General features: G+C 43.2%; 3 protein-coding genes and 1 non-coding gene across 4 annotated transcripts; 1 reads left to right on the top strand and 3 right to left on the bottom strand.

The window, feature by feature from the left end:
* The first annotated feature begins 5,420 nt into the window (after positions 1-5,420).
* LOC118421041 (barH-like 1 homeobox protein) lies at positions 5,421-10,681 on the top strand. Its single transcript, XM_035828188.1, has 4 exons — positions 5,421-6,008; positions 6,969-7,144; positions 8,022-8,149; positions 9,350-10,681. Exons 1-4 carry the CDS (start codon positions 5,921-5,923, stop codon positions 9,564-9,566), a joined length of 609 nt encoding a protein of 202 aa, XP_035684081.1. The 5' UTR covers positions 5,421-5,920; the 3' UTR covers positions 9,567-10,681.
* Positions 10,682-11,422: 741 nt separating this feature from the next.
* Positions 11,423-14,812, bottom strand: LOC118421925 (ankyrin repeat and SOCS box protein 16-like). The gene is made up of 3 exons (XM_035829428.1): positions 14,698-14,812; positions 13,379-13,530; positions 11,423-12,347 (listed from the first exon to the last, which is right to left on the bottom strand). The coding sequence occupies exons 1-3, from the start codon at positions 14,803-14,805 to the stop codon at positions 11,423-11,425; spliced, it is 1,185 nt and encodes a 394-aa protein (XP_035685321.1). The 5' UTR covers positions 14,806-14,812.
* A 383-nt stretch (positions 14,813-15,195) lies between these two features.
* On the bottom strand, positions 15,196-20,240 carry LOC118421061. The gene is made up of 3 exons (XM_035828225.1): positions 19,896-20,240; positions 15,906-16,076; positions 15,196-15,413 (listed from the first exon to the last, which is right to left on the bottom strand). Exons 1-3 carry the CDS (start codon positions 19,967-19,969, stop codon positions 15,260-15,262), a joined length of 399 nt encoding a protein of 132 aa, XP_035684118.1. The 5' UTR covers positions 19,970-20,240; the 3' UTR covers positions 15,196-15,259.
* Positions 20,241-23,264: 3,024 nt separating this feature from the next.
* Positions 23,265-23,336, bottom strand: Trnaa-cgc. The gene has a single exon. It is a non-coding gene; the product is annotated as a tRNA-Ala (tRNA).
* Positions 23,337-23,789: the final 453 nt, after the last annotated feature.

Genomic DNA, 23,789 nt, shown 5'->3' with positions numbered 1-23,789 from the left:
TGTGTGTGTCTGATTATAACAGATTATAAGTTAAGAATCGGTGGATGGATTGTAAAAAATATTTACCATGTGAGTAAGTGTTGGGAAGACGAAGGCTAGGTCGATGTTGATCATCCCCCCAGACCTTGGTACTGCAAGAGAACTTACGTTTCTTGTATCTTTTGCCCTATCTTTTGCTGTGGTCTTCGTTTTTTTTTTTTTGGTGGCAGATAGTTTTAGCTGTCAGGCATACATGGTGTAGGTTTAGCCCCCTACTGGCTTGCTCTGAAACTTTAAGGGTAATTTGTTGTACACTTTTCACCGGTACACTTGTGAACTTGATGTTGCCAAGTTTAACTTGCTTGTTATGCCATATGGCGTTTATACGATTCTGATTCAAGTTGTCAGCAAAGTGCCAACACTTAGGCCCTGTTTACCCTCTCCTCACATTCCAACTGTGGGGCGATCTCAGGAGAAATTCTGAGGAAAACACTCCCCATTTCTGGAAACAATAACCAGGTGAGGTCCAAGACCATAAATCCAACTATGGTAAATAACTTCCATAAATACAACTACGACGACTACAAGTATAAGGTCTCAACCTTTTGACAACCGTTTGAAGACTGACTAAAGGCCTTAAGACAGAGTACACTGCTTTTTGTCGTAGGATTTTTAGTTACGTGAAGAACCAAAAGAATTCACAGCAAACTTTTTTGTTGAAGACGGATAAGTAGTACAACACATTCACAACTGCCCCACGAATTTCCTCAACATGCTGTCACAAACTTATCGAACGACAAAAGTGACACTAGGGATTTAGCAAACTTAACTCCGTACTTGTGAATGAATAAACTTTATCACTCAACAATCTCACAAGGTATACAATGTATGGCAATCAATAAAAAGATACTACAGTAGAAGCCGCTTAATTGCACAGCCAATTTGCCAGTGAATTTCGTGCCATTATTCGGATGGTGCAACTATGCGAAGTTATCCAACTGGACCGCAATAGTTGGTTTGAGATTTCGGGATTCCGTGCAATTAATCCGTTGTCTACTGTCGCTATATAGACAATGACTACGAGGCTACGTACAAAACAATAAAGTATTATCGATAACAGCACAGTCATTTAGGGGTGATCTGGTCCCACATTTGGAGATGACCTGTAGAACGCCGTGACCTGCCGATGACCCCCCTCCCCTCCCCACGCAGTTGAGCTGCTCGTCACCTTCCATCGCTCGTGACAGCCTGATCCCGGGTCTTTAGCCCGCTTTAATAACCTGCCAGCCGATACCTCGGCCTGTAACGTTTTCCCCGGACCACCTGTGGTGTAGGGAGGACGGGGTTCCCGGGTCCTGTAAACAGTATCAGCCTCCGCACTGTAGCCTGGAATAGTCTCCAAGCAGACCCTACGGTGACTTTGAGATAATATCAAAGCTGGCCAAGGAGTATAGCCGGCTCCAGATCCCGTTTGACTCCCTTTGGCCAGCTTTGACACTATCTCTAAGGTACCGTAGGGTCTGCTTGGAGACTAGGCTGGACGCCAGACTGTTTCCGCGGCCCCACCCTCCGCAATATGGCCTGGATGCCAGACTGTTTCCAAGGCCTCAGCCTCCGCGTGATAGCCTGGATACCAGACTGTGGAGTAGGCCTAGGGAGGACTGGGTGCTCGGGTCCTGTAAACAGTATCAGCCTCCGCAATATAGCCTCTACCAGGCTCCAGAGGTGGCTAGCGAAATAGTAGAAATTGGCTAAATAAGACAGAGGAGTTAGATGACCGAGGAGTACAGTTTGCGACCCAGGCCGGCCAACACTCCTAGGTCCTAGGCCAATTTAACTCCTACTAGGCTTTTATTCCTAACTTGCAATTGGCCATGGTCCCTATTCAGCCTGGCGGGAGTCTGTTAGAGACTACTCCGCAATATAGCCTGGAAGCCAGACTGTGGAGTAGGGAGGACGGGGTGCCCGGGTCCTGTAAACAGTATCAGCCTCCGCACTGTAGCCTGGAAGCCAGACTGTTTCCAGGGCTTCAATCCTCCGCACTCTAGCCTGGATACCAGACTGTGGAGTAGGGAGGACGGGGTTCCCGGGTCTTGTAAACAGTATCAGCCTCCGCAATATAGCATGGATTCCAGACTGTTTCACCTTCCTTCCACGGCAAAGTACCTTTCTAGGGAAACTCCCTTTCCCGGCATTTGAAAACCTTAGACAACCGTCTGCAACTAGCCAACCAGTAACCCCCCCCCCCCAATAAAATAAAAGTCAGCTCCACTCGAAGGCTAGTTTCCAGACTACACAGGCCAGCTTCTCGGCTACAGAGCCAACATGTACCCAAGGAAATTTTAATCACCCCACTTAGACATCAAGGGCCTAAAATTAAAAATGGTACAATTTTTTTTTGGGGGGGGGGGACATGATGGACCTATTAAGCCAAGAGGCTGACCTGTGTATACGTAGGACTGAACAGTCTAGCATCCAGGCTATGGAGTCGGAGTGCGGCAGATGCACAAAGAGAAGATTCTTATGGTCTTTAAACAGTGTCAGTGAGAACTCTATGGGGCACGAAAGCGCTTGACATTGGGATATGTGATGACCTGTAACTTACAACCCACGCTAATATGATCCATTTCCATGACGCTAATATGTTCCATATACATGAAAAAAGAAAAGAATGAATGAATAAATGAATGATTGAATGCAAAAAATAGATGGATGAAAATGAACGATAACTGAAAAAAATGATAAATGAATGAATGAATAAAATATGAGAAAGAAGGACATAAGGGAAGAGAAAGAAAGGAGAGATACACGATAGTATGAAATATGATCATAATCATATGTTCTGTATCTGCGTGCATACTTGTCTCCGTATGAACTTGGCAGGAAGGGGTGAAGGTCAAGTTAATGATCTACTGATGCAATACCTTGTTATGACATGATACTTACCAAGTATAAACTATACTTCATAGATATGACCTGCAAGTCATTGATATGACGTGATATTTATGAAATGTACTTAGATATCCGGATGAAATATTTCAGATAAATGTATGTCATCATCTTTGACCTGGAAAGTTATCAAATATTTGAACTGCTGTAACGTTAGTAGCTGTGAATGCGAGAGAGCAAATTTCTCTTTATCACAAAACGTTTATTTCGTCAATTAATTTGTAACTGCCAACTGCGGTTTGTTATAGACCCTGTATTGCGTAGTTTGAAGTATATACATGTTTAAGTCTATGCATCTGAATTTGGCATACTAGAAATTAGTGCTAAAAATGCCCTCGTACCTACAAATACTTCTTTCCATTTTCATGTTGAGACATATTTAGCATTGCGATGTAGCATCTCTATTCTTATGAGATAAGATATACTGTGTACTACTTTATGGAAATGTGAGTTAATAATCGAGATCTATAAACAAACAAATGGGGAACAAATTTCATCATGAGTGCTTCAAATTTAAATATTTTCTTACTGATAGGACTACTTTGGCACCTAACCCCTGCTTCTCATGTTGGCTCAGTCGTTCTCCCTCTCAGCGAGTCGGTTTTTTCTCGGGCCTTGATGTTTCTGGCTAAGAAAGAAGAAACGCTGCTTCAGCTCTTTAACCAACCCGTAACCTCCGTGCCATGTTATGTGGTGACAATTGAGTAGAAGTAGAAAAGGACGAAGGTGGAGCTCTCGTTATCTCGAATTGTCGTCAGCGAGGCGAGAGGTAAACGAGGCGGTTAGGAACAAAGAACAGCGAGACTCCTCGTCCTTTCGTTGCGTTAAGTAAAGTGTTTGTCATGCCTGACAACACTGACGTGTACTCATGTGCTAGTCTGGCTAAATGTCAGGGTCGGAGTATATCATACTTTTCGAAAAAAAGGAAGCTGCCCGGCCGGGGCCCGGTTTGAAAATGTGAGTTAGGCCTTCAACTTATTTTACGTAAGGAAAAATTCATATTATCTATGTCATACTAGATCAATCCTGTATTATTGATTACATCTGCCCTTATGTTTACAACTGTCTTAAGAAGCGAGAAGAAGTTGAACCTGTACATACTAGCACATATTAGTCTCTGTAGATGAAATTGTGCCTTATCGTCACGACCTGTACTTAGCTTGTTGGAGCATAAATGTACAATAAAGGTCTTTCATTCATTCATTTTACCAAGAGGACTTACTTTATTATTTTGTATTCTTAGCTACAATAAGTAGTACCGATCCCTGCTGATTTGTGGGTGTAAGGTTATGACGTCCCCGCTCGTGCCAGGAAGGAGTCTGGTTATCCTCATCCTTCCAGCCTCCTCTCTGTACCTGCTAAATCACTCCGCGTGGTGGACGGGTCACTATTGTCAGCTTTCTAAATCACTCCGCGTGTTAGACGGGTGACCATTGTCAGCATTGCACCCTGTTTCGACGCACAACTTCACTCAATACCTCATCCCTAATCAGATACCTAGAAAGAACTCGTTCTGTACTGTATGTTTCTGTAACTTTATTGTGCATTTTGGTAGCGTGTTGTTCCCGTTGCAACTATGCTGGATGCTGGTCTAGCGGTAGTTTAAGAAGCTTTACCTTATAATTCTAGCAGCTACAGTAGATATATAAGGACGCCAAGCTGGGTCGATTACTCTCGTATGCGTCGTTGTTTTGTTTATACTTGCTATTACACTGTAACGGTCGACGCAATACGACAACAACTAGGAGCCAGACAAACAGCATCAAAAAGCATTATCAGATCGTCTTACGGTCCCGTATATGGATGCAATTCAGACGCCAATGTTCCACATGTTATGTTAAAGAGCCCAGCACACTTGACAAATATAGTACAGATGACCAGTTCGTCATTTTGTTTTCAGGTCCATGTCTTCTTTTCCGATGACGAATGATAGAGAAGAAGTAAAAATGTATTTTTGAAAATAAAATCATGATCATGGCTTGTCCAGAACACGAGATAGAAAACCCGGAAGTTCTCCTGCAGTTTGAAGGTAAAACGCCAGGGGAGCCCCAAATCTAAACATTTCATTGATATGATATCACCACTATCACGTTTGATGACCATCCATAGTTTCTTAGATTATGCTCTTCATATACAAAGATACCAGATACAAAACAAACGTTACTACAAGCATAATATTTAATCATACATCTGCTCGGAGATGGTTGTATATCTCCACGCCGGGCAGTTCCTCGTCAGGCGACGTGTGCTGATTCGGCCCGACCCCTTCCCGCTCTCTCCCCGCCCATTCTGCCTTAATTACAACCCCCAGGCCCGGTCGTAAATTGCGCCGAGAACAGATCTAGAGCCCGCTAACTAGGCCCACATGTAGGACTTGTGTTGGAGAAACTTCTGGTACTACACCACAAAATGTTCCGTTCACTCAGCTCGGTCAGCTACAAGACAGTTTAACTCTACAGAGGATGCGAACTTTGCTATCTACACTCTCGGAGTAAAAAGGAAAAATATCTACGTCGCAGCAATCTCTGGCCTGATTCGATCTGATGCTGCAATTTGTGAGCGATAACTTGATATGAGGCCGTGCCCGCGGCGGTGAGTAGGGAAGGGATACTGGCAGCATCCGAGCGTCGCGGTACGAGCAGAACAGTGAAGGACAGGACCCGGTCAGTCGTGTCGGCCGCACGAGCTAGCCACTCGCAGGGACGACATCTCATTCCGTGAACCCTGTTCTCTCTTGGCGCGAGTGCGTGTTCTTAAGTTTATAGATTGCGAAGACGGGAGACTTAAAGGAGCTGTCACGTTCTTGCTCCTTCGCCATCAGTCTCGGCACTAATAAAGCCGGGCCTGACAGGTGAAGACGTACCTTCGGTAAGACAACCCGCGCCAAGGAACAGATACAAGACGTTTCCGACTCGCGGAAGGAGGCGGGCGAAGACTTGAGAACATTCCGTGAGGACGTTCGGATGAGAAAGTTTGTTGGAAGGACAGTATCATGGCAGTGGAACACAAACCGCGGAAGTCTTTTCTCATCAGAGACATCTTAGACGAGCAACCAGATAGAGACAGGCCAGCTGAAGAAGGTGGGGTCAGGGGTAGGACTCATTTCAACTTTGAAGCTTTTAAGACGTGTTGTAGACCTTAACTTCGTCTTAATCTGAAATACTTTATCAGTATCAAAGTCGTATGAAATACCTTTATGCTGCTATTCTTGTTCTTTACGTTCTTGTTCTTGTTCTTTGAGGCAAACTGAGCTGGGTTGAACTTTTCACCCCGGCCAGTAAAAGTGTAGTTTACGGACCGAATCAGAGTCTGAACTCTGTATGTACCTTACCAGCTGCAACTTTCCGACTCGATCTAAAGAACTGTGTTTTGGTACCCAGTAGAAATGTTTGATCGTCTATATTCTAACTACATTACTGTCAATATGAATGTATCTGAGCGACCGAAGTCTGCCGGATTTGGGTAACCCTTGATTTCATAATTGAAACATGACGCAAGATGTAACAGTTTGATTCAGAAGACAACACAGAAAAAGTAATAAAAATGTTATTTTTATCTATACAATTCGTTGAACTATCTGTCAAACTCGGCTCTAATTTTGCATAGGATCTTCTTTTAGCTGGTAGCAAAATATTAACTTTTTGATACGTTATGTAAGATTCCACATGTTTTGGTTTCCTCTCTATAAGAGACAAGTAAGCTAGAACTTTTATACATCTGATACTAAATATGATCTAACCTCACTTACGCCATTCTATTCTATTCTATTCCATTCTATTCTATTATATTCTATTCCCCTTGCATTGCCCATAGCGAACATCCTTACCCGCTCGTGTCTCTGGCGTAACTTCTAATCCGCAACAATAACATTTTTGTTTCATCCAGGTTTAACTTTTAATTCTATACTTAAGACGTCGGTTTCTGTATCTCTACTCTCCCCCACCCTCCGCTCAAGAGAACGGACTCCCCAACCCGCATGTTCTCACCTAGTTCTCTTATCGAATGTTGATTTCTGTACATTTGTTTCCTCAAACGAACAGAGAGGAAAGCCTCCCCGGCACCAGGCGTGACCCTGCCCGTCCGCTGGAGCTCGCAGTACCCGCTGCACCTGCACCGACCGGACCGACGGCCCCCGGAGCCATTCAGCGCCGCCCTCAAGCCCACCCTGCCGACCAGACCCCGCAAACAGCGCCGCAGGAGGACGGTCTTCACACAGGTAAATACTTAATACATGTACGTGAAATAAACCTCATAGACAGCTGATCGATAGTTCCCCTTTATTCGTGGAGTACCCTATATCCGTTGTTTCTAGAAACAGGATATTATAGGGATATCAAGTCAGTGAAAGGTCATTCTTGCAATATTCCCAAAATATTTTAGGTTTTTTTCATCAAAATATTGAATTGTACGTGACTTACCGAAACCCATACTGCCACACTCCTAAAAGCCTGCTAATACTACGGTTACATGTAAAAACGGGGCCTGGTCGGGATGTTTGCGGAAACTTAAAGTAAACGTGCTTATCAAGGAATATCCAAATTTATTTTGTTGTCTTTCATATTACGCTTTTCGTTCCCCAAAAGCTGTCCGACCGGGCCCGGTTTGGAAAGGTGACCGTACCATAAGGAGGCTAGTATTTCTACTGCTCATTGTACTTGCTATGGGAATTTTCCGGTATACAGCGATCCCATCAGGACTATATGTAAACCTAATTCATCTTTATCCGCGGAGTAAGTTATACCCGTTGTTTGAAAAAAAAAGGCTATTGAAGGATATCAAGTCGACGGGAGACGGTTTCAAACTGCAATGCCTATAAAATATCTAAAACCACCATCCCAGCTCTGGGCCCTGGAGAGGAAGTTCCGCTGTCAGAAGTACCTGACAAACAACGGATATAGGTTTACTGCGCGTATAAAGGTGAACTAACGTTAGTGTCTGTCTTTAACTTTCCCGTTCCCAGCTCCGGGCCCCGGAGAGGAAGTTCCACTGTCAGAAGTGCCTGACAAACAACGGATATAGGTTACTCTGCGGATAAAGGTGTACTATCGTTAGTGTCTGTTTTTAACGTTGACATATCATTTCTGATTTTGCAGTCCCAGCTCCGCGCCCTGGAGAGGAAGTTCCGCTGTCAGAAGTACCTGAGCGTCTCCGAGCGGGCCGAGGTCGCCAGGGCCCTCGGTCTATCCGAGACGCAGATCAAGACGTGGTACCAGAACCGCAGGTGAGAAAACTGCAACCTCCTTAAACTTTGTATCTGCTAGTATTAAACGTTTGTCATTCACTAATCCATTCCATTGTGGCGTCGAGTATGGCGTATTTGGTAGAGCGTTCGGCTAGAGGTCCGGAGTTCGATACTCGCCGTGCTTCCGACGTTGTGCCCTTGGGAAAGGCACTTTACACGACCTTCCTCATTTCACCAAGGTGTAAAAATGGATACCTGACTTCGGTCGGGGAGGTACTGAAAGAAAAGACTACATTTTCATTCGTTCAAAACAACGTCGACGTCGAGCTCGGGATCTGCCTGTAACAATGCCAATTCCCCTTGCTCTCATTATACTTTTCGGCTAAGGCTACAACTACACCAATAGTAGTCCTGAGAATGATATATTGGGCCTCAAACAGCTCAGTTTACTTCGTAGAAACACGAAGAAGACAATGAATGAACTGAGAAATTTGCGACGAAACAAGAAATGTAAGGAATGGTGACGGATAAGAAACACAGATGTCTGCATTTTTGGGGCGGAGTTCATTCCAAGTTCCCTGTGTACGAGAACAGATGACTATCACATGCACGACGTTACACAGACTAAATTGAAGTTGACTGAAGAGTGGATTTTGATAGGCGATATGTTTTCTTCTATGTCCTGTCACTGGAGAAGGTATCTATAGATGAACTTAACATGGATTGACGAGTTTGCTGTGCTCCTAAATTGTTATCATTTTATTTTTTTGCCAATGTTTGAAAGATTCTGGCCCAATATGCAGCTCATGTAGTGCTAGATCTTCATTATATCACTCTAATGATGGGCATTATTACATATATTTGACTTACAGAATCGTAAGTAGTGTCGTGCTTTCGTGACGGTTAGAGTGTTTGGCCCTGAACACAAAGGTCCTTGTTTCGAATCCCCTGACATGCCACCGATCTCGTGTCCTTGATAAATGCTCTTTGCACGACCTCACTCCACCCAGGCGTAAAAACGGGTCCCTGACTTCGGTTGGGGAGGTAAAAATCGGCGAAAAGAGAGGAAAGAGCTCCTCCTTCCAATAGTGTGCCCTAGACACGGCGGATAACAACCCACTGCCCACTAGCCTCAAAAAGCTATGGGACTTCCTCTACATAATTGTATAAATGTTTTCACAATTTTCTTTTTCCTTTCAAATATTTCACAATTTTCTTTTTCTTTTCAAACCTCCACAGAACAAAATGGAAGCGGGAAACGAGCGTCAGCAAACGGTGGGAGGAACTGTACCGGCACGCATGCTCAGAAAGCGACTGCCCCGGAGTACGTCAGCCTCTGCAGTCTTGCGTCACACCTGCGTCATCTCCGGTCAACATCCGGTCGTACGACGTGCCGACAGGACTGCTGGGAAATCTGTCTTCTTACGTCAGAGAATTCCCCAGGGCGAGTCAGTAAATTCTGAACAAGCTGAATTTTGATTATTTTTGTGTGTTGTAAGAAGATTCAAATGTTTTTTAAACCGCTTATCTTTTCGTTCTTAGGGAACATGTTGTTGGGAAACTGTCGACTTATGTGTTTATCGGCCTTGTATATCCTTGATTATGAATGTCAGTTAAATATCATGACAAGTATTTAGGGTCATCAAGTCGACGGGCAGTGGTTTCAGATTGCAATATCCTGAAAATTTTGCAGTATGAAACCACCGTCCGCTGCCTAGATATTCCTATATACCCTAGTTTTTTTATAAGTCAACGGATATAAGTTACCCTACGAATAAAGGTAAACTGTCGTTTATTAAAATCCGTACTTAGACAAGATGTAATGTCAGAATTGTACATAAGTGTCGGCGTCACGATTTCGCCACAAGTTCACGAGGGTAAAACATTTTAACACATAGCAACCAATGCGTACATGTAACTGCTATATGACCGTGTGGGCATCTACGCATATGTAATGAACAGAGGGACAATGTGTTATATCATAATATTATGTTTATCTTTATTTATGCCATTTAAAGATAATAAAGGTGAGATGTCAGACCCTCTGCGTCATAGTATACAATGTAAACATTAGAAACGAGCAATGAATCTTGGGTCAAAAGACTCTTGTTTGATTTCGTCCAACAAGTCGAAAGGTCTTTTGACAAAGATTTAAACAACATACATACAGCTAATGTATATCTTCATTCACCATTGTACACTTTAAACACTTTCGGATGGTACTGATAGAAGAATAACGACAGGCAATGAAACGAAGAAAGCTAAGTGACCTACAGAATAGAAATGGAGGTTGTAGCTAAATTTCAAACTTAAGCTTTGTCCTTACAGCATAGACGAGACATGAAAACCATCGTATAATTTTAAGACCAAGAAATTCACAGACGGATGGCAGAATTCATCCCCTCAAACTACAGTAAGCGCCCTCTAGCAGAACGTACAGAAACTGCACTGCAAGAACACGCATCCATAAAGAAAGAGGGGGAAAGCAAATACAATACATCATTTCCTTGCGATTGATTGAAAATACCATTTGACATATGAAAATCTATAAGACTCTTCATCCAAAAGACTCTTTATCCAAAAGACTTTTCATACAAGAACACCATATCTTCTTCCTAAGTCTGAGACATCATGATTGAGACCAGCTCAACTGCTCACTGAAGGGGGTACATGTATGTATCCGAGTCACTGGACTGTGGTACGTCGGCGGCGTTGCTGCTTCTAGATTAAATTTCTGTGACCCTTGACTTTATAATGATCACAACGTACAAAGCGTAAAACTAAAAAGATTCGTTTTGAAATTAGTTCGTCGATCTGTCAAATCGCTCGACCGCATCGACGCCGCAAACGTACCGCACACGCAGCCGCAAACATACCGCACACGCAGCTTCGGTACCCGAGATACCCGATTAAGGCCTACGTCACCGTGATTTCCAACTCGGGGCCCGGCCAGACAGCTTTCGGGAACTAAAAGCATGATATGAAAGACACCAAACTGCTCAAGACGTATTGAAAGAGAACAGTCATGGGCAATTTTGTGTATATCTCTTCTTTACATATACATTTCTAATTTTGGTTTCCACAAACAGTCCGGCCGGGCCCCAGTTTGGAAATGTGACGTTTGAAGTGACATCCATCAGTTCACCCTTTTTCAGCGTTACTCGAAACTTTCGAAAGTAAATGTCCTATATTTCTCCAGTTGAAGAGGTTTCCCCGAATTCCCTTTAGATATTGTTTGCCTGAATGTTTAGCTTTCATAAACGCAATAGGAGAAAATGTTCTAGGAATTGAGCTGTCTCTAGATCTTGTCGACTAGTCGCAGTTCAGGTCCCAGAGAAGCACGAACCTCTCCAGCGCCTTAGGCAGTTTGAGTTTGCCGATGTCCCTCTGCACGCGCGTACCCAGGCACCTTCTGACGACCAGTCGGGACAGGTCCGCCAATTTCCGCGGCTCGTTGGGAAGTGAGAGGACATATTTCAGGTAAACCCCGTTGCAGTTGGGAACTATCCCCATCTCACGGTCGTCTGGCATTCCCATGAAGAGCATGTCCCTTGGTATCTCAGCAGTGACCCTAGCGGTAAGGGTGTGTACTGCATCCGCGGGCGCGCCATCTTCCTCACAGGCCCCGTCCAGGTTGTGCCAATGGTACGGCTTCACCCAGGAAGGCACCTCCTTGGTTCTTCTGAGTGTGAACGTAGAAGCATCCAAGTACATGAGGATACAGTTCAACAGGCAATGCTCCGGCAACCCCTCTTTGAACATTTTGGTCACGGGTTTGTCGATCAGGTTGACGCGCGTGTCGTCGGTACAGTTAACGAGGGCCCCGTGGTTCAGGAGAAGTCTGAGACAGTTTTCAAAACAGTGGTCTGAGACGCCGTGCCTGTTCTTGTACCTGACGCCGTTGGCGGCGAGAAGGTGCAGTGGGGACTCCAGGCGGCGCGCCGGAGAACTACAGTCCAAGCCGTGCCGTAGAAGGACCTCCAGGCAGGCGGAGTTTGCCGTCTTGCAGGCGTGGAGCAGAGCGGTCATCCCCCGAAGACCCAGCGCCGCGTCCAAGCCCCCATACGCGTACTGGAGAATTTCCTGCAGGCAGACGCTGTCTTCAACCTGCCCTCTGCCAAATGTCTCCACCATGTCCGTGACGTCACGCTCCTCAGGGTCTACCCCCCGCGAAAGGAGCATCTTGAGACAGTCCAGCCGCTCCAGAACCGCGGCGAGATGGAGCGGAGGGGTCCGGCTGATGACAATGACAATGACAATGAAGTTTAGCATGAAAGCTCATCTGTGTAGGTATACTCTCCAAGCTGAGGTTAGTCGTTTTTATCGGGTTTTCTACATTGTACTCTTTATTGATGATATGTTAGGCAGCGAGACATCAAGAAATAGTACAAAATAGAAAGTCCGATAAAAACGACATAAAAAACGTCAAAAAAACCGCGGGAGCCTAACCTCTGCTTGCAGAGTATGTAGGTATAGTATAGTCCATATTGAAGTTTTAGCTGTCTTTCAACACAATAAATTGCTCACCTTGAAATTTCGGTCACACATCCGTCGACCTTCGTCAGGAGTGGTGATTCAATGACACTGAGCACGTGAAATAGGGACACGTGACTCGAGTAAAGAATCGTATTCGACATAGGTCACAAGCTCACAGTTGAATCACCACCTGACGAAGGTCGACGGATGTGCGACCGAACTTGAATTCGAGGTGAGCAATTTATTGTGTTGAAAGACAGCTAAAACTTCAATATGGACAATGAAGTTAAGTGCATATTCGTGCCCTTTTGGGGCTAAATGCAGCAAGTTGCATACATGCAGGGAGAATGATAGGTAAGCTACTCTACTTATGTTCTACTTAAATCTATATTTCATCATGCTCCTTCTCTCTTGAAACTCTTCTTGAAACACGTGAAGACGAACTTGCAGGAGTTCTTCTATTAAATCGTAGTTTGCTGATGGCATTAGATATTTGAAAAAAAAAGTCTTCCTTAATTGGGTGTGCATATTTCTGCTTTACAAGAGTAGCATTAACAAGCATTGCGTTTATCTTTGTAGATTGAAAATTCTAGAAGAAAGTGTAATTTCCAGGCAGATGTACCAGTGACATAAGATTTTTGTAAAAGCTGGCTAAAGAGTACAACTGGCGAAAGGGAGTAGCCTAACACACTTCTAGGCCGGCTTTACACCTCAGGCAGCTTTTGATACAATCTTATTCTACCGAAGGATCTGCTGGGAGATTATGGAAAGTGCACTTCGTTTTCTACATACCTTATGTGCGCCACCGACGCTCCGTAAAGCGCCGTCGTCGCGACTGGATCTTTTTGAGCAGGCAGAGACTCGAGCAGCCTCGCCAGACAGTCCTGGTGCCCGTGTGCGGCGCAGAGCTGCGTGGGGGACAGCGGGTGGACCACAGTGCCCACCTGGGAAGACTAAATAGTTAACGCTAGTTCACCTTTATCCGTGGGGTAACCTATATCCGTTGTATTTTAAAAACAGAGCATTCATGGAAACAAAGCCGACGGACGGTGCAACATTTTCAAAATAATGCGGTTTGAAACCACAGTCCGTCCACTTTATATCCCTACATGTGAATGCCCTGTTGTAAAAACAACTGATATAAGTACTACATGGATAAAGGGGAACTGACGTTAGATTTTCCCCAGTAATACATGTAATCCTATGGGGAAGTGGAGGAAACAAATGTGTCATTATCTCAAGAATTAAAACTTTAAGCTATACAAACTTACCCTCGAATGATAGCCTACTATGTCCAGTCTCGTCAAATGCATTTGCAAGAATTTCTATACGACTACGTCGATGTAGGTTAGACATCCAGGTAATAAGATACGCCAAAGATAGTTACTCAAGCAACTGGATATGGTTTTGAAACGGTCAGACGTTTCGTATAGAATTCACTATCCTTCGTCAGTGACACTGAAGAGAAACTTTTAGCTCCTGTAACTAAAACAACAGGAGCTAATTGACTCATTTGCATTAACTGTGTCTTAGCCTTGATATCCTTTGAAATCCAAATTGTCTTCAGCTTGACTTTGGCTTAGCTTTGTTTTCTTTGGAATCCAAATTGTCTTCAGTCTGAATTGTCTTACAACCTTTCCTATTGGACATCTGAAATTGTCTTCATTCATAGTTAGAGTATAAAAGACCTGTTTCTTCCAGATCTCTTCAGTGTCACTGACGAAGGATAGTGGATTCTATCCGAAACGTCTGACCGTTTCAAAACCATATCCAGTTGCTTGAGTAACTATCTTTGGCGTTTCTATACGACTAGTCTTTAGATAGACCCCCCTCCCCTAATCAGAGCCCTTGGATAGGTCCTTTTGGCTAAAAGCAGCTATATGGGGATTATACCACTACCTCATGGGGTGCCAAAACTCCTCAACCGGTTAAATTCCATTTTGTACGACTGATTCAACGAGTATATGGTATTTCCTACTGAAGTCACTCAAAAAATGCCCAAATTTAAAATAAAATCCCACCAAGAAAGGCTTTTCAGTGGTTTAAAGCATTGTTTTTATTGCTCTCTCGCGGGGCACTAGACGCACGCGCTTACTGTTGCGTCACCCCACCTGTTCTCGGTCCCGGGGTCGCAGGAGCGCCCCGAATCTCGTCGCCTTGGCCTCGGGGTCCGCCCCGAAGCGCAGGAGCACGGAAATACAGTCCAAGTGCCCCACCATACAAGCGACCTGAGGAAGAAAACATCCTTTTTCAAATTTACTTTTACTAGAATCAATGATCCCAGTAAAATTCTATCACCGAATTCAACAATGGGCGGCAAACTTTACACACTGCAGAAAGTCATATACAAAAGTAGAAAATTAATTGTCATAATTTGGGCTCCATCCCTGGGGCGTCGCCAAAAAAATGTGTCAGAGAAGCCATAACTTCACGGGCATAAGGCTTTAGAGAGTAGTCTCTACCAGACTCCCGCCTGGCCTAATAGGTCTAATAGTAATAGGGGAACTTTGGCCAAGTAAGGAAAAATAATCTTATAGGAGTTAATTGGCAAAGGGGTGATCCGACCGACTGGATAGACCGCAAAAGACTAACTGAAAACCCATAGTAACTTACTTGTCCCTATTTGGCCAATATTCTTCTCCTTTTCATCCAGCTGACATGTCTACCCGGAGACTATTTACAAACCTGTAGGGGCGTCATGCCGTAGATATAGACCACGTCCTCCTTGGTGTCGTGCAGGGATGTTACCCGCTGGTACAGCCGCGTGTAGTCACCCTGCAGAAACTGCCGCAGCAACGCCAGATCATCTGGGCTCATCAGGCCTCCACTGGAGAGGAGAGGGCGTTAATTAAACGTGTACTAGTGCGTTTGTTCGCCTTTGAGGGGCGTTTTGCATATATATTATATATCCATATTGTTTTCTCGGCAAAAAAGCAAATATGTCAGACAAATTATAATTGATAAATCTATTTTTATAATGATAAGCTAAGTCAGACATGTACTTTCTCTCGCAGAAGGAAAAGAGAAATGCAACATGGCTTTCACAAATCGCTCACGACGGACGAATTTCACAGATAAAGATATAGCTTAGTTTTACGTTTTGTGGGTATTTTCATTTTTTAAACCATGCTTTAATTACATCCTGCATTGTTACCTAATATATATTCCAATTGCGAAGTAAAGGGTCACGCAAATGGAACTTTGGTCGCTGTGCTGTCGTTCAGTGTTCTCCGTCTCTTGGAAATGGGGCCTAAGGGATGGCTCCTCTCTGAGACCATAGTTGTGAAGTAATTAGACGTCAAAGGATGTATAGTCTTACCCCCTGAACTGCTCTGAAGACATGACGAGAAGAGGGACGGTTTTCTCCACCTTCTTCATGTCCACCATGTGCTCCAGATCCACGTCATACTGCACCAGGAGGTCCATCAACTCCTCCGGCTCATCAGCCAGCACCAGGCTGTACACATCACTGGTTCCCTCCACACACGGCCTGGGGTGGGGGAGAACAGACATTCATTCATGTACTCACTCACTCACTCACTCACTCACTTACTCACTCACTCAATCAATCACTCATTCATTAAGCACCAGCCGGTACACCTACCGGCTACCCTCCAAACAGGGCATGGAAGACAGAACAGGAATTCATTCATTCATGTACTCAATCACAATTCATTCATTCATTCATTCATTTTGTATTTATTAATTCATACATTCCTTCCTCCCTCCCTCCCTCCCTCCCTGGAAAGTTGATTATCGGTGTAAGTTGGAGAAGATCTTGTAGAGCGGTAGTTAGGCAGATATTTCCTCAAATTTTCTCTGTGCTCCGTGCAAGTAAAGGGGAAGTTCTGTTGTTTGAAGTGTAATTTGGCTTTTGTTTCTCTCTTTCCTGTTGTGAGTCGTTCAAACATCCGTGATGGCTTTGCTTTTCAGGCTACCCTTTGTCTTGTAACGGGAAGCTACCATCAATATATATAAATTATTAAATATAAGTATTTATCTAACAACCCTAATATAAGTGTCTCTGTATGTAGTGACAAACGTTTTCAGGATTACAAAGGAATGGAGAAGTAACTCTAGCGTGACATTACTACTGAATTGTGGCGTTGGTTAAATCTTTACGTGTATGAGTGATGATGTATGACCGAAGGCACACGTTCTTCTTCTTCCTCTTCGAAGTTCTCGTTTTCTTATCTTATAGTTCTCTGTTTTATCTCAGATTCAGACAGGATATGTAGTCTGACAGGATTCAAGTATTTAACCCACAGTCCATTACAGAAAAGGGTGGATTTTCTGCTTTTCGTTGATTAAAAAGACTCACACAGAGGCAAGTACATGCATGGCTAAGCCTACTTCTGAAAAAAATTAGATAAAAGATAATTTAAAGGCACTTAAACTTGTGCCGTTGACTACGCAGAACACCACTTCTTCCTTACATCAAAAGTTATCTAACACACCAAAACAATCAAAACCATTTCATTTCCAGGGCAAAACATGGAAAAACCGGACTTTCTGCTGCAATACCAAGGTCAACCACAGCGGGGAAGCAAAATAGACCGTGATCTTTGACTTATCATCGTAATCCATCCCGAGATCCAATCTTATTGTCTGGAAACACACACAGAGACAGACATGCGCTGTAGCTCCATTTTTCATGGAGGTCACCGATCACCAGCTAGAGGAAACTTAACTAGGAAGGCAACATTTTCACGATAATGCAGAATGTTTTCCCCGTAGTCTTTTATCAAGCTACTCGCACAAAATATTAGCCTTGCCTTATAGTATTTCATGCGAATATTTTAGGACATGCATCTGCTTTGTTTTTGGACCATATACTATACCATCTCGCCCTATAGTATCGTGTGGGGGTAAAACAAATTTCTAGCTCATACATGTATGTATTTGCTGAAACGCCAATATCTAAGCTAAGCTCTAATTGTCTACTGACAAGATATTTACTAAACAGCTAATATCTAATCTGAGCTCTGATTGGTTGCTGACAGAAGAAGAAAGAAAGAGAAAAAAAACACCAGCGAAATGCCCCCCAAAGAGTAGTCTCCAAGCAGACCCTACGGTGCCTTAGAAATAGTATCAAAGCTTGCAAGGGACTTAGTTTAGCGGTACCAGGTGCCCATTTGACTCTCTTTGGCCGGCTATCTCCCTTTGGCCGGCTATACTCCTTTGCCAGCTTTGATATTATCTCTAAGGCACCGTAGGGTCTGCTTGGAGACTACCCAAAGAGAAGAGCTGGCAGAATTTGAACTTAATTAAACGTACGTCTCTTCATCGGGTTACAACTCAAGGTCATTCAGTCATAAAGACCACCCCACCTCCACCCCCTTTGTCTACATAAGGCCACAGCAAGTAAAGTTTATGGAGCAGGACATCCGCTCAATTTGCGCCTGATTTCAGAAAAAGAATTTCTTTCTTCCTTGGATATTACCAAAATGCGCAAATATATGTTGTGCTGGAGCCTAATAATTGTACTTGTAGAAGTGACACTTTTGAGGTACCCAGGACCAGGGGGTACAAATATGGAAGATGCCAGCCTACCACACTAGTGTCACTTTTACCACACCAGTACATGTCCTGAATACAGGAATGAATGCCTCGTTGGCTATGATATCATTGACATTGTCACTTAAATTCTTGTTACAGCGTCTATTTTCTAAAGTTAGCCATCTTGCTGTTTTTTGTACCCATCTTGTTTTTTCGCCCTAGCTCACTATTTTTGCAGTCTGAAGAGAATATGATCCATAAAATTTACTTGCTGTGGCCTAATACTGTAAAATGTATTTGACATCTTATCTATGTTTACTGCGCGCACCCTTCACATTTCACTCACTGGTTTAATTAGAACATGCACCGTTAATTGATTAAAATCACACAGACCCAGGACCAAGTGCTATAAATACGTCCGTAACCTAGTACCACCATGCTACGATTGCTGTTGAAGTGGTCACCAAACAAGTATACAAATGTATGTGCCAATCTAGCTGATGTAATTGTATTCTCCAAGCAGTGGTTGGATCTCGGGGATAGTAGTGCCTACTAGTGATCTGGAATTTACCTGGCTCGCTCCACATTAAAAATTCCAGTCACTACTATCCCCGCTACCCAACCTCTGCTTGGAGAATAATGTTATCCAGCAACCAGCTTGCTATTTTCTGATGAAGGTATTTTTGTCAGTTTTAGGACGATGTATAGAAAGGAGAAGGAACAGTCGCCCGGTAAAACCCTTGAAGCAATTATTTTCTTGTCGTTGTATCCCAATCTTTCTTGTGCAATCGCAAATTGTATCTTTTTCTGTTTTCAAATTCTAATCATACGTACTCCAATTTACGTACCTTCACTCATAATTAAAATCATTCTCGTACGGTTTTATGTCTCGTGTTCATCCTCGATCGTGAATAATTACCCCGAGTGGTATGCTGTAATATAACTCCATGCGCACGAACTGATGTTGTTAATTAGTCTATGCGTACGCGCCATTGAATGTTATAGAGAAGCCTTACACGACGCGTGTACTATATATAGATGGTTATCATGGTAGCACTCGAAAGAAAATTTGAACCGGTCTCGGTGATTTCAGCCGGTTGGCAATCAATTAAAAGGGCGAAGGTCAGCTGAACAGAACGCCCATTGACAGGAGATTGCCCAAGCACCAACAAGGGCAGGTCAATGTAAAGATATCCACAATCCCTGTCCATTCACTATGGACTGTTTCTCTGATGTTTGTAGAGAAATATCGTTGGAAAGATACGTTTGTTCGGCTTATGAATACAACTCCCTCTTAATCGTGGGCGTTCAACGTCATAAGTCTCCCGCCGTATTCTTTCAATGTAGACGAAATCCAAGTAAGATGGCTTCCATTTCTCTTCCCTAAGTGACCTTAAATCGATGTCAACATTTTTATCTCAATGATATTGAAGGAACATTAGCATAATGAGGATGTTCCTTAAACCACACAGTGATCACATTGTACCACTTCGCTTTTTCGTGATCCCCCTGGAACCCATCTTGTGTGTGATACTCCGCACCATATGGTACAACAACAACGTCGTATTTTCCACCCCAACGCCATGACGCACGAGTCTCTACCAGCCTGACTACGCTGACTATTATTATAGGGAGAATGAAAAGCTACCAGAGGGAGTTGGCCGTCCGCGCAGGAGGGGAAGCATTGGCCTCATCATGGAGGGACTGTCATGACCAATTTCCCGATTTTTCTACCGCCAGGCTGAATTCTACGATATCCGTACCCGTAGGAAGGTCTGGTGGAGGGTAAAGCGATGAAGCAGGTACTCACCACGGAGCTCCGGCGCCTCTCCCGTCCAGCACATCGCCGGGGAACACGTTATCGCAGCTGTACGCGCTGCCCATGCTGGTACAGCTGGCCGATGCCTCCCCTTAATTGTCTTGCGGCGATGTCTAAATGCCGCAAAAATGATCCACGGAAGGGGGAAACAAAGCTGCGATGTCCGGCCGGATTTATGCTAGAATCCTCCCGTGGATAGCCCCGTGCACAGCTGACGCGCTATGTAATGTACCTTGTCCTTTCGTAGGCTGACGCTGATGATGACGTAACGAAAATGGCAGGCAGCGCCAGATCAGTTGTTTGTTTCGTAGAAAATTATGATAATTTTTTTTTCAAATCCATTTTGTTAGGGTTAATATATCACTATCGTCAGTATGCCCCAACCTTGCTGAACAAAGGATCTCCAATATATATCCCAAACCTTTACAGTAGAAGCCAGATAATGGCACAGCGGATTAACGCACACTTCTGTTTACTGCACGGAATCCCGAAATCCCAAATCGGTGCGGTCCAGCTAGATATCTTCGCACGATTGCACTAGCCGGATAATTGCACGAAATTCACTGGCAAATAGGCCGTGCAATTAAGCGGCTTCTACTGTACATACATGTATCTATACTGAAAAGTAGAAGTGAATCTTGTGGGAAAAATGCCGCGCCTTCTCTTGCGCGATGTCTAGTCCAAATGTCACAAAAATGACCCAAATAAAGGGGGTAGAACAAAGCTACGTAGTCCGTTAGATTTATTCTGGAATCCTGAATCCCGTGGACAGCCCCTTGCACAGCTGAGGCGCTATGTAATGTACCTTGTTTGTAGGCTGACGTGAAGGTAACGGAAATGGCGGGCAGCTCCAGATCAGTTGTTTGTTTCGTAGAAAAATTATGATTATTTTTTCTTCCAATCCATTTTGTAAGTGCTGATATATCACATGCCCCCACATTAATTGCTGAATAAAAGTCCAAATGTTCAACTGTACATGTCCAAATCCTATATATACCATTGATCTATACTCAAAGAAGGGCGTTCTGGTTCCGCAACGCCAGATCAAGTATTATTGATTTATTCGCGAAAAAACTTATTTTTCCAGATCCGTTCTACAGGGGCGAATAATACATTTCTATTAAAAGCACAAAATCCCACCATCATACAGAACGTGGGACAGTTCATTAACCACTGCCTTCAAAGAAGAAGTCAAACCCGACAATAGTATCCATAGTATCATGTAGTTGATTAGACACTAGTTTTATGTACTTACCTCTCTTAGTTCTTGAGACTGTGTATGCAATTAGCCCTCGGGCATGATTTTGCAAATAAACATATTATATATAATCGTTCGGTATAGGAATTGCTATACAGAGCAAGAACGCTCCATGTACTTTATTTGGGATTTAGTATCTGCTGATGATTGATATCTGTCATGATAGATGGTTTGTTGAAGACATGTAGATGTTTTTGTAGGTTTCGCGTACTGAGTTTCGTGCGTGATAAACCTAGCGGTTTATCCCTGAAGTACACGGGAAGCCTGAGTACCTTGTACTTCAAGGGTAAATCGCTAGATTTAGCACTCAGGAAGTTTCCTCATTGCCCGATATCATTTCGTACATGTCTCTTCGCTGTGAATTCTTTTTCTGTATTGAAGCAGGCCTAAAAATCACGTACACGTATTTGAAAAAAGAATCAATTTTAAGTACAGTTCATAGAAGATGACATCACCTTTGATTTCCAAAATACACACTTTAATAGCAACGTTTATGTCTGCTCACCCGTATGGACGGTGTTCAGCACCAATGGCAGGACCTTTTAATACTACTATGTGCGTACAGCGTTCAGAACTGAGAACAAGTCTATGCATCGTTCCCTTGTATGCCGCCAGCGAATGATATTCAGCACCAAGGACAGGGCATCTTAACTTACTGTGTGTGGTCGGTGTTTACTTCAAGGTCAGAACGTACCCGAATCATAGAAAAATGCAAGCTGCCGAGTTGAGTTGAGTTGAGTTTATTGAGATACCCTTTAGCTCAGATGGAGCTTATCTTCCAGGGTTCATACAAATGATACGAAATAGATAAATAAAAAGACACACATATATATGGCCTCCTTCGGTCAATATTGACCATGGTAATATCCTAATTGATATCAGCCCTACATCGTCGACTGTGGCTACGAGAATGACAGTCAGTAAAAAGACACACAGTATATACAAATACATAACAGAATCAATAACATCCACTCAAATACAAACCAGACTACATACGAATACATGTATAAAGTCTAAAATTACGAGTGTGGTCAGAGGGCACATGTCTACTGACAATACTGTAAAATTGGTCTATTATCCTCTTTAACTATCGTGTATCGGAGACAATGTTGAAGTCTCTACGAAGGCATTGTCTTATTCTCGTCGATAATGATAATCACATATCATATGGTGTAAGATTGTAGTATTTTTCATCCCTTTGGTTATTTTTTTTCTGACATGTATGTAAAAAGCAAACGGGAACGAGACAAACAGACAACGCCAGCCACTTCTATCAACCGTTAACCCTGTCCACTAACCAGTGAGTGTTTGTTTGTTTATTTGTTTGTTTGTTTCTTTCTTTGTTTGTTTGAACCTTTATTTATTCATGAGAATCTCAAATCGGCGTGTAGGCCACTTTTCATTGAGGTCATGAGAGAGGTAAGGGTCAGATAAAATATAATTGAGACACAGATTACATCGAGTCCTAATAAAAATCTATCAGGAAATATGATTGCATATATATACATTGTACAAAAACATAAAGTAGAGAGAAAGCTTAGGGTTCATAGTCCGTGTCCGTCGTTTTTGGTCATTTCTTTTATACTTCAAGAGCCTCTTAAATGAGATCAGATTTGGAGCGGTGGTAGGTTGTTCCAGTAACATAGTACTTACTTTACCGGGCTTCCATCCTTTCTCAGAGTGAGCCCCGGTAAAATTACTAGGATGACACTCAGATAACAAAATCCACTACCCTCCGCAAATATGTGATATGGCCCACTGATATGATTTGAAATAGGCGAGTGATACAATGCTACTGTATATTGTTACCTTTACTGTGCTCAAAGCAGATGTTGCCATTTTCTACTCAATAAATTCTGCTTAGAAATTGATCATGCCTGTGATAACAATGACATCAAAAGACAAGTCCCTGATTTTACATAAAACCATATTAATACTAATAGGCATCATTCAATGAACATGGAAGTTTTCATAAACTGTGCATCTGCGATGATATTTAAGGGACGCAAAAGAAAGCTATATCGAAGTTAGGTTGGATTGAATGGTGAAACTCACTTGAAACAGACGGTATGTTCCGAAAAAGATGAGCAAAAAATTTCGTCTGGAGATACTGGGATTTGAACCCAGGGCCTCTTACATGCGAAGCAAGCGCTCTACCACTGAGCTACATCCCCACATTACGCAATATGGCTACCTTAATATGTAGTTAAACTGTGTACTCCTTATACTTGCGTCATACAAGTCAAACTTTCGTCAATATCATACCGAAATGTCCCTTTAGATAACGATCCATTGAAGTCTATCGCTATATCCTGTTTCGTCAGCCATATGTATATATGGACGTTGGCGTTCGTTCAACAAAAGAATTAAGTGTACTTAATGCTCCTTGCGGATGGCTTCCAAATTGCAGCCTTAAGACTGCAACCCAGACGACCAAATAGCGCCAAATTCTTTTCGTATGATCGCGTATAATAGCGTATTTTGCCACCTTCATTCCAGATGATAAAGTAAGAAAGAGTTTTTGTGAATGGCTTAGAGATCGGAGAAACATGTGTTACTTTTATAGAGGAGGAAAATATATAACGTTATATATCGTCCTAGGCCTAGCGAGCAACAAGAAAAATGTC

The sequence above is a fragment of the Branchiostoma floridae genome, chromosome 8 (genome assembly GCF_000003815.2).
Source record: "Branchiostoma floridae strain S238N-H82 chromosome 8, Bfl_VNyyK, whole genome shotgun sequence".
Taxonomy (NCBI): domain Eukaryota; kingdom Metazoa; phylum Chordata; class Leptocardii; order Amphioxiformes; family Branchiostomatidae; genus Branchiostoma; species Branchiostoma floridae.
The sequence above is the reverse complement of the archived record's forward strand: the minus strand, read 5'-3'. Positions and strand labels throughout refer to the sequence as shown.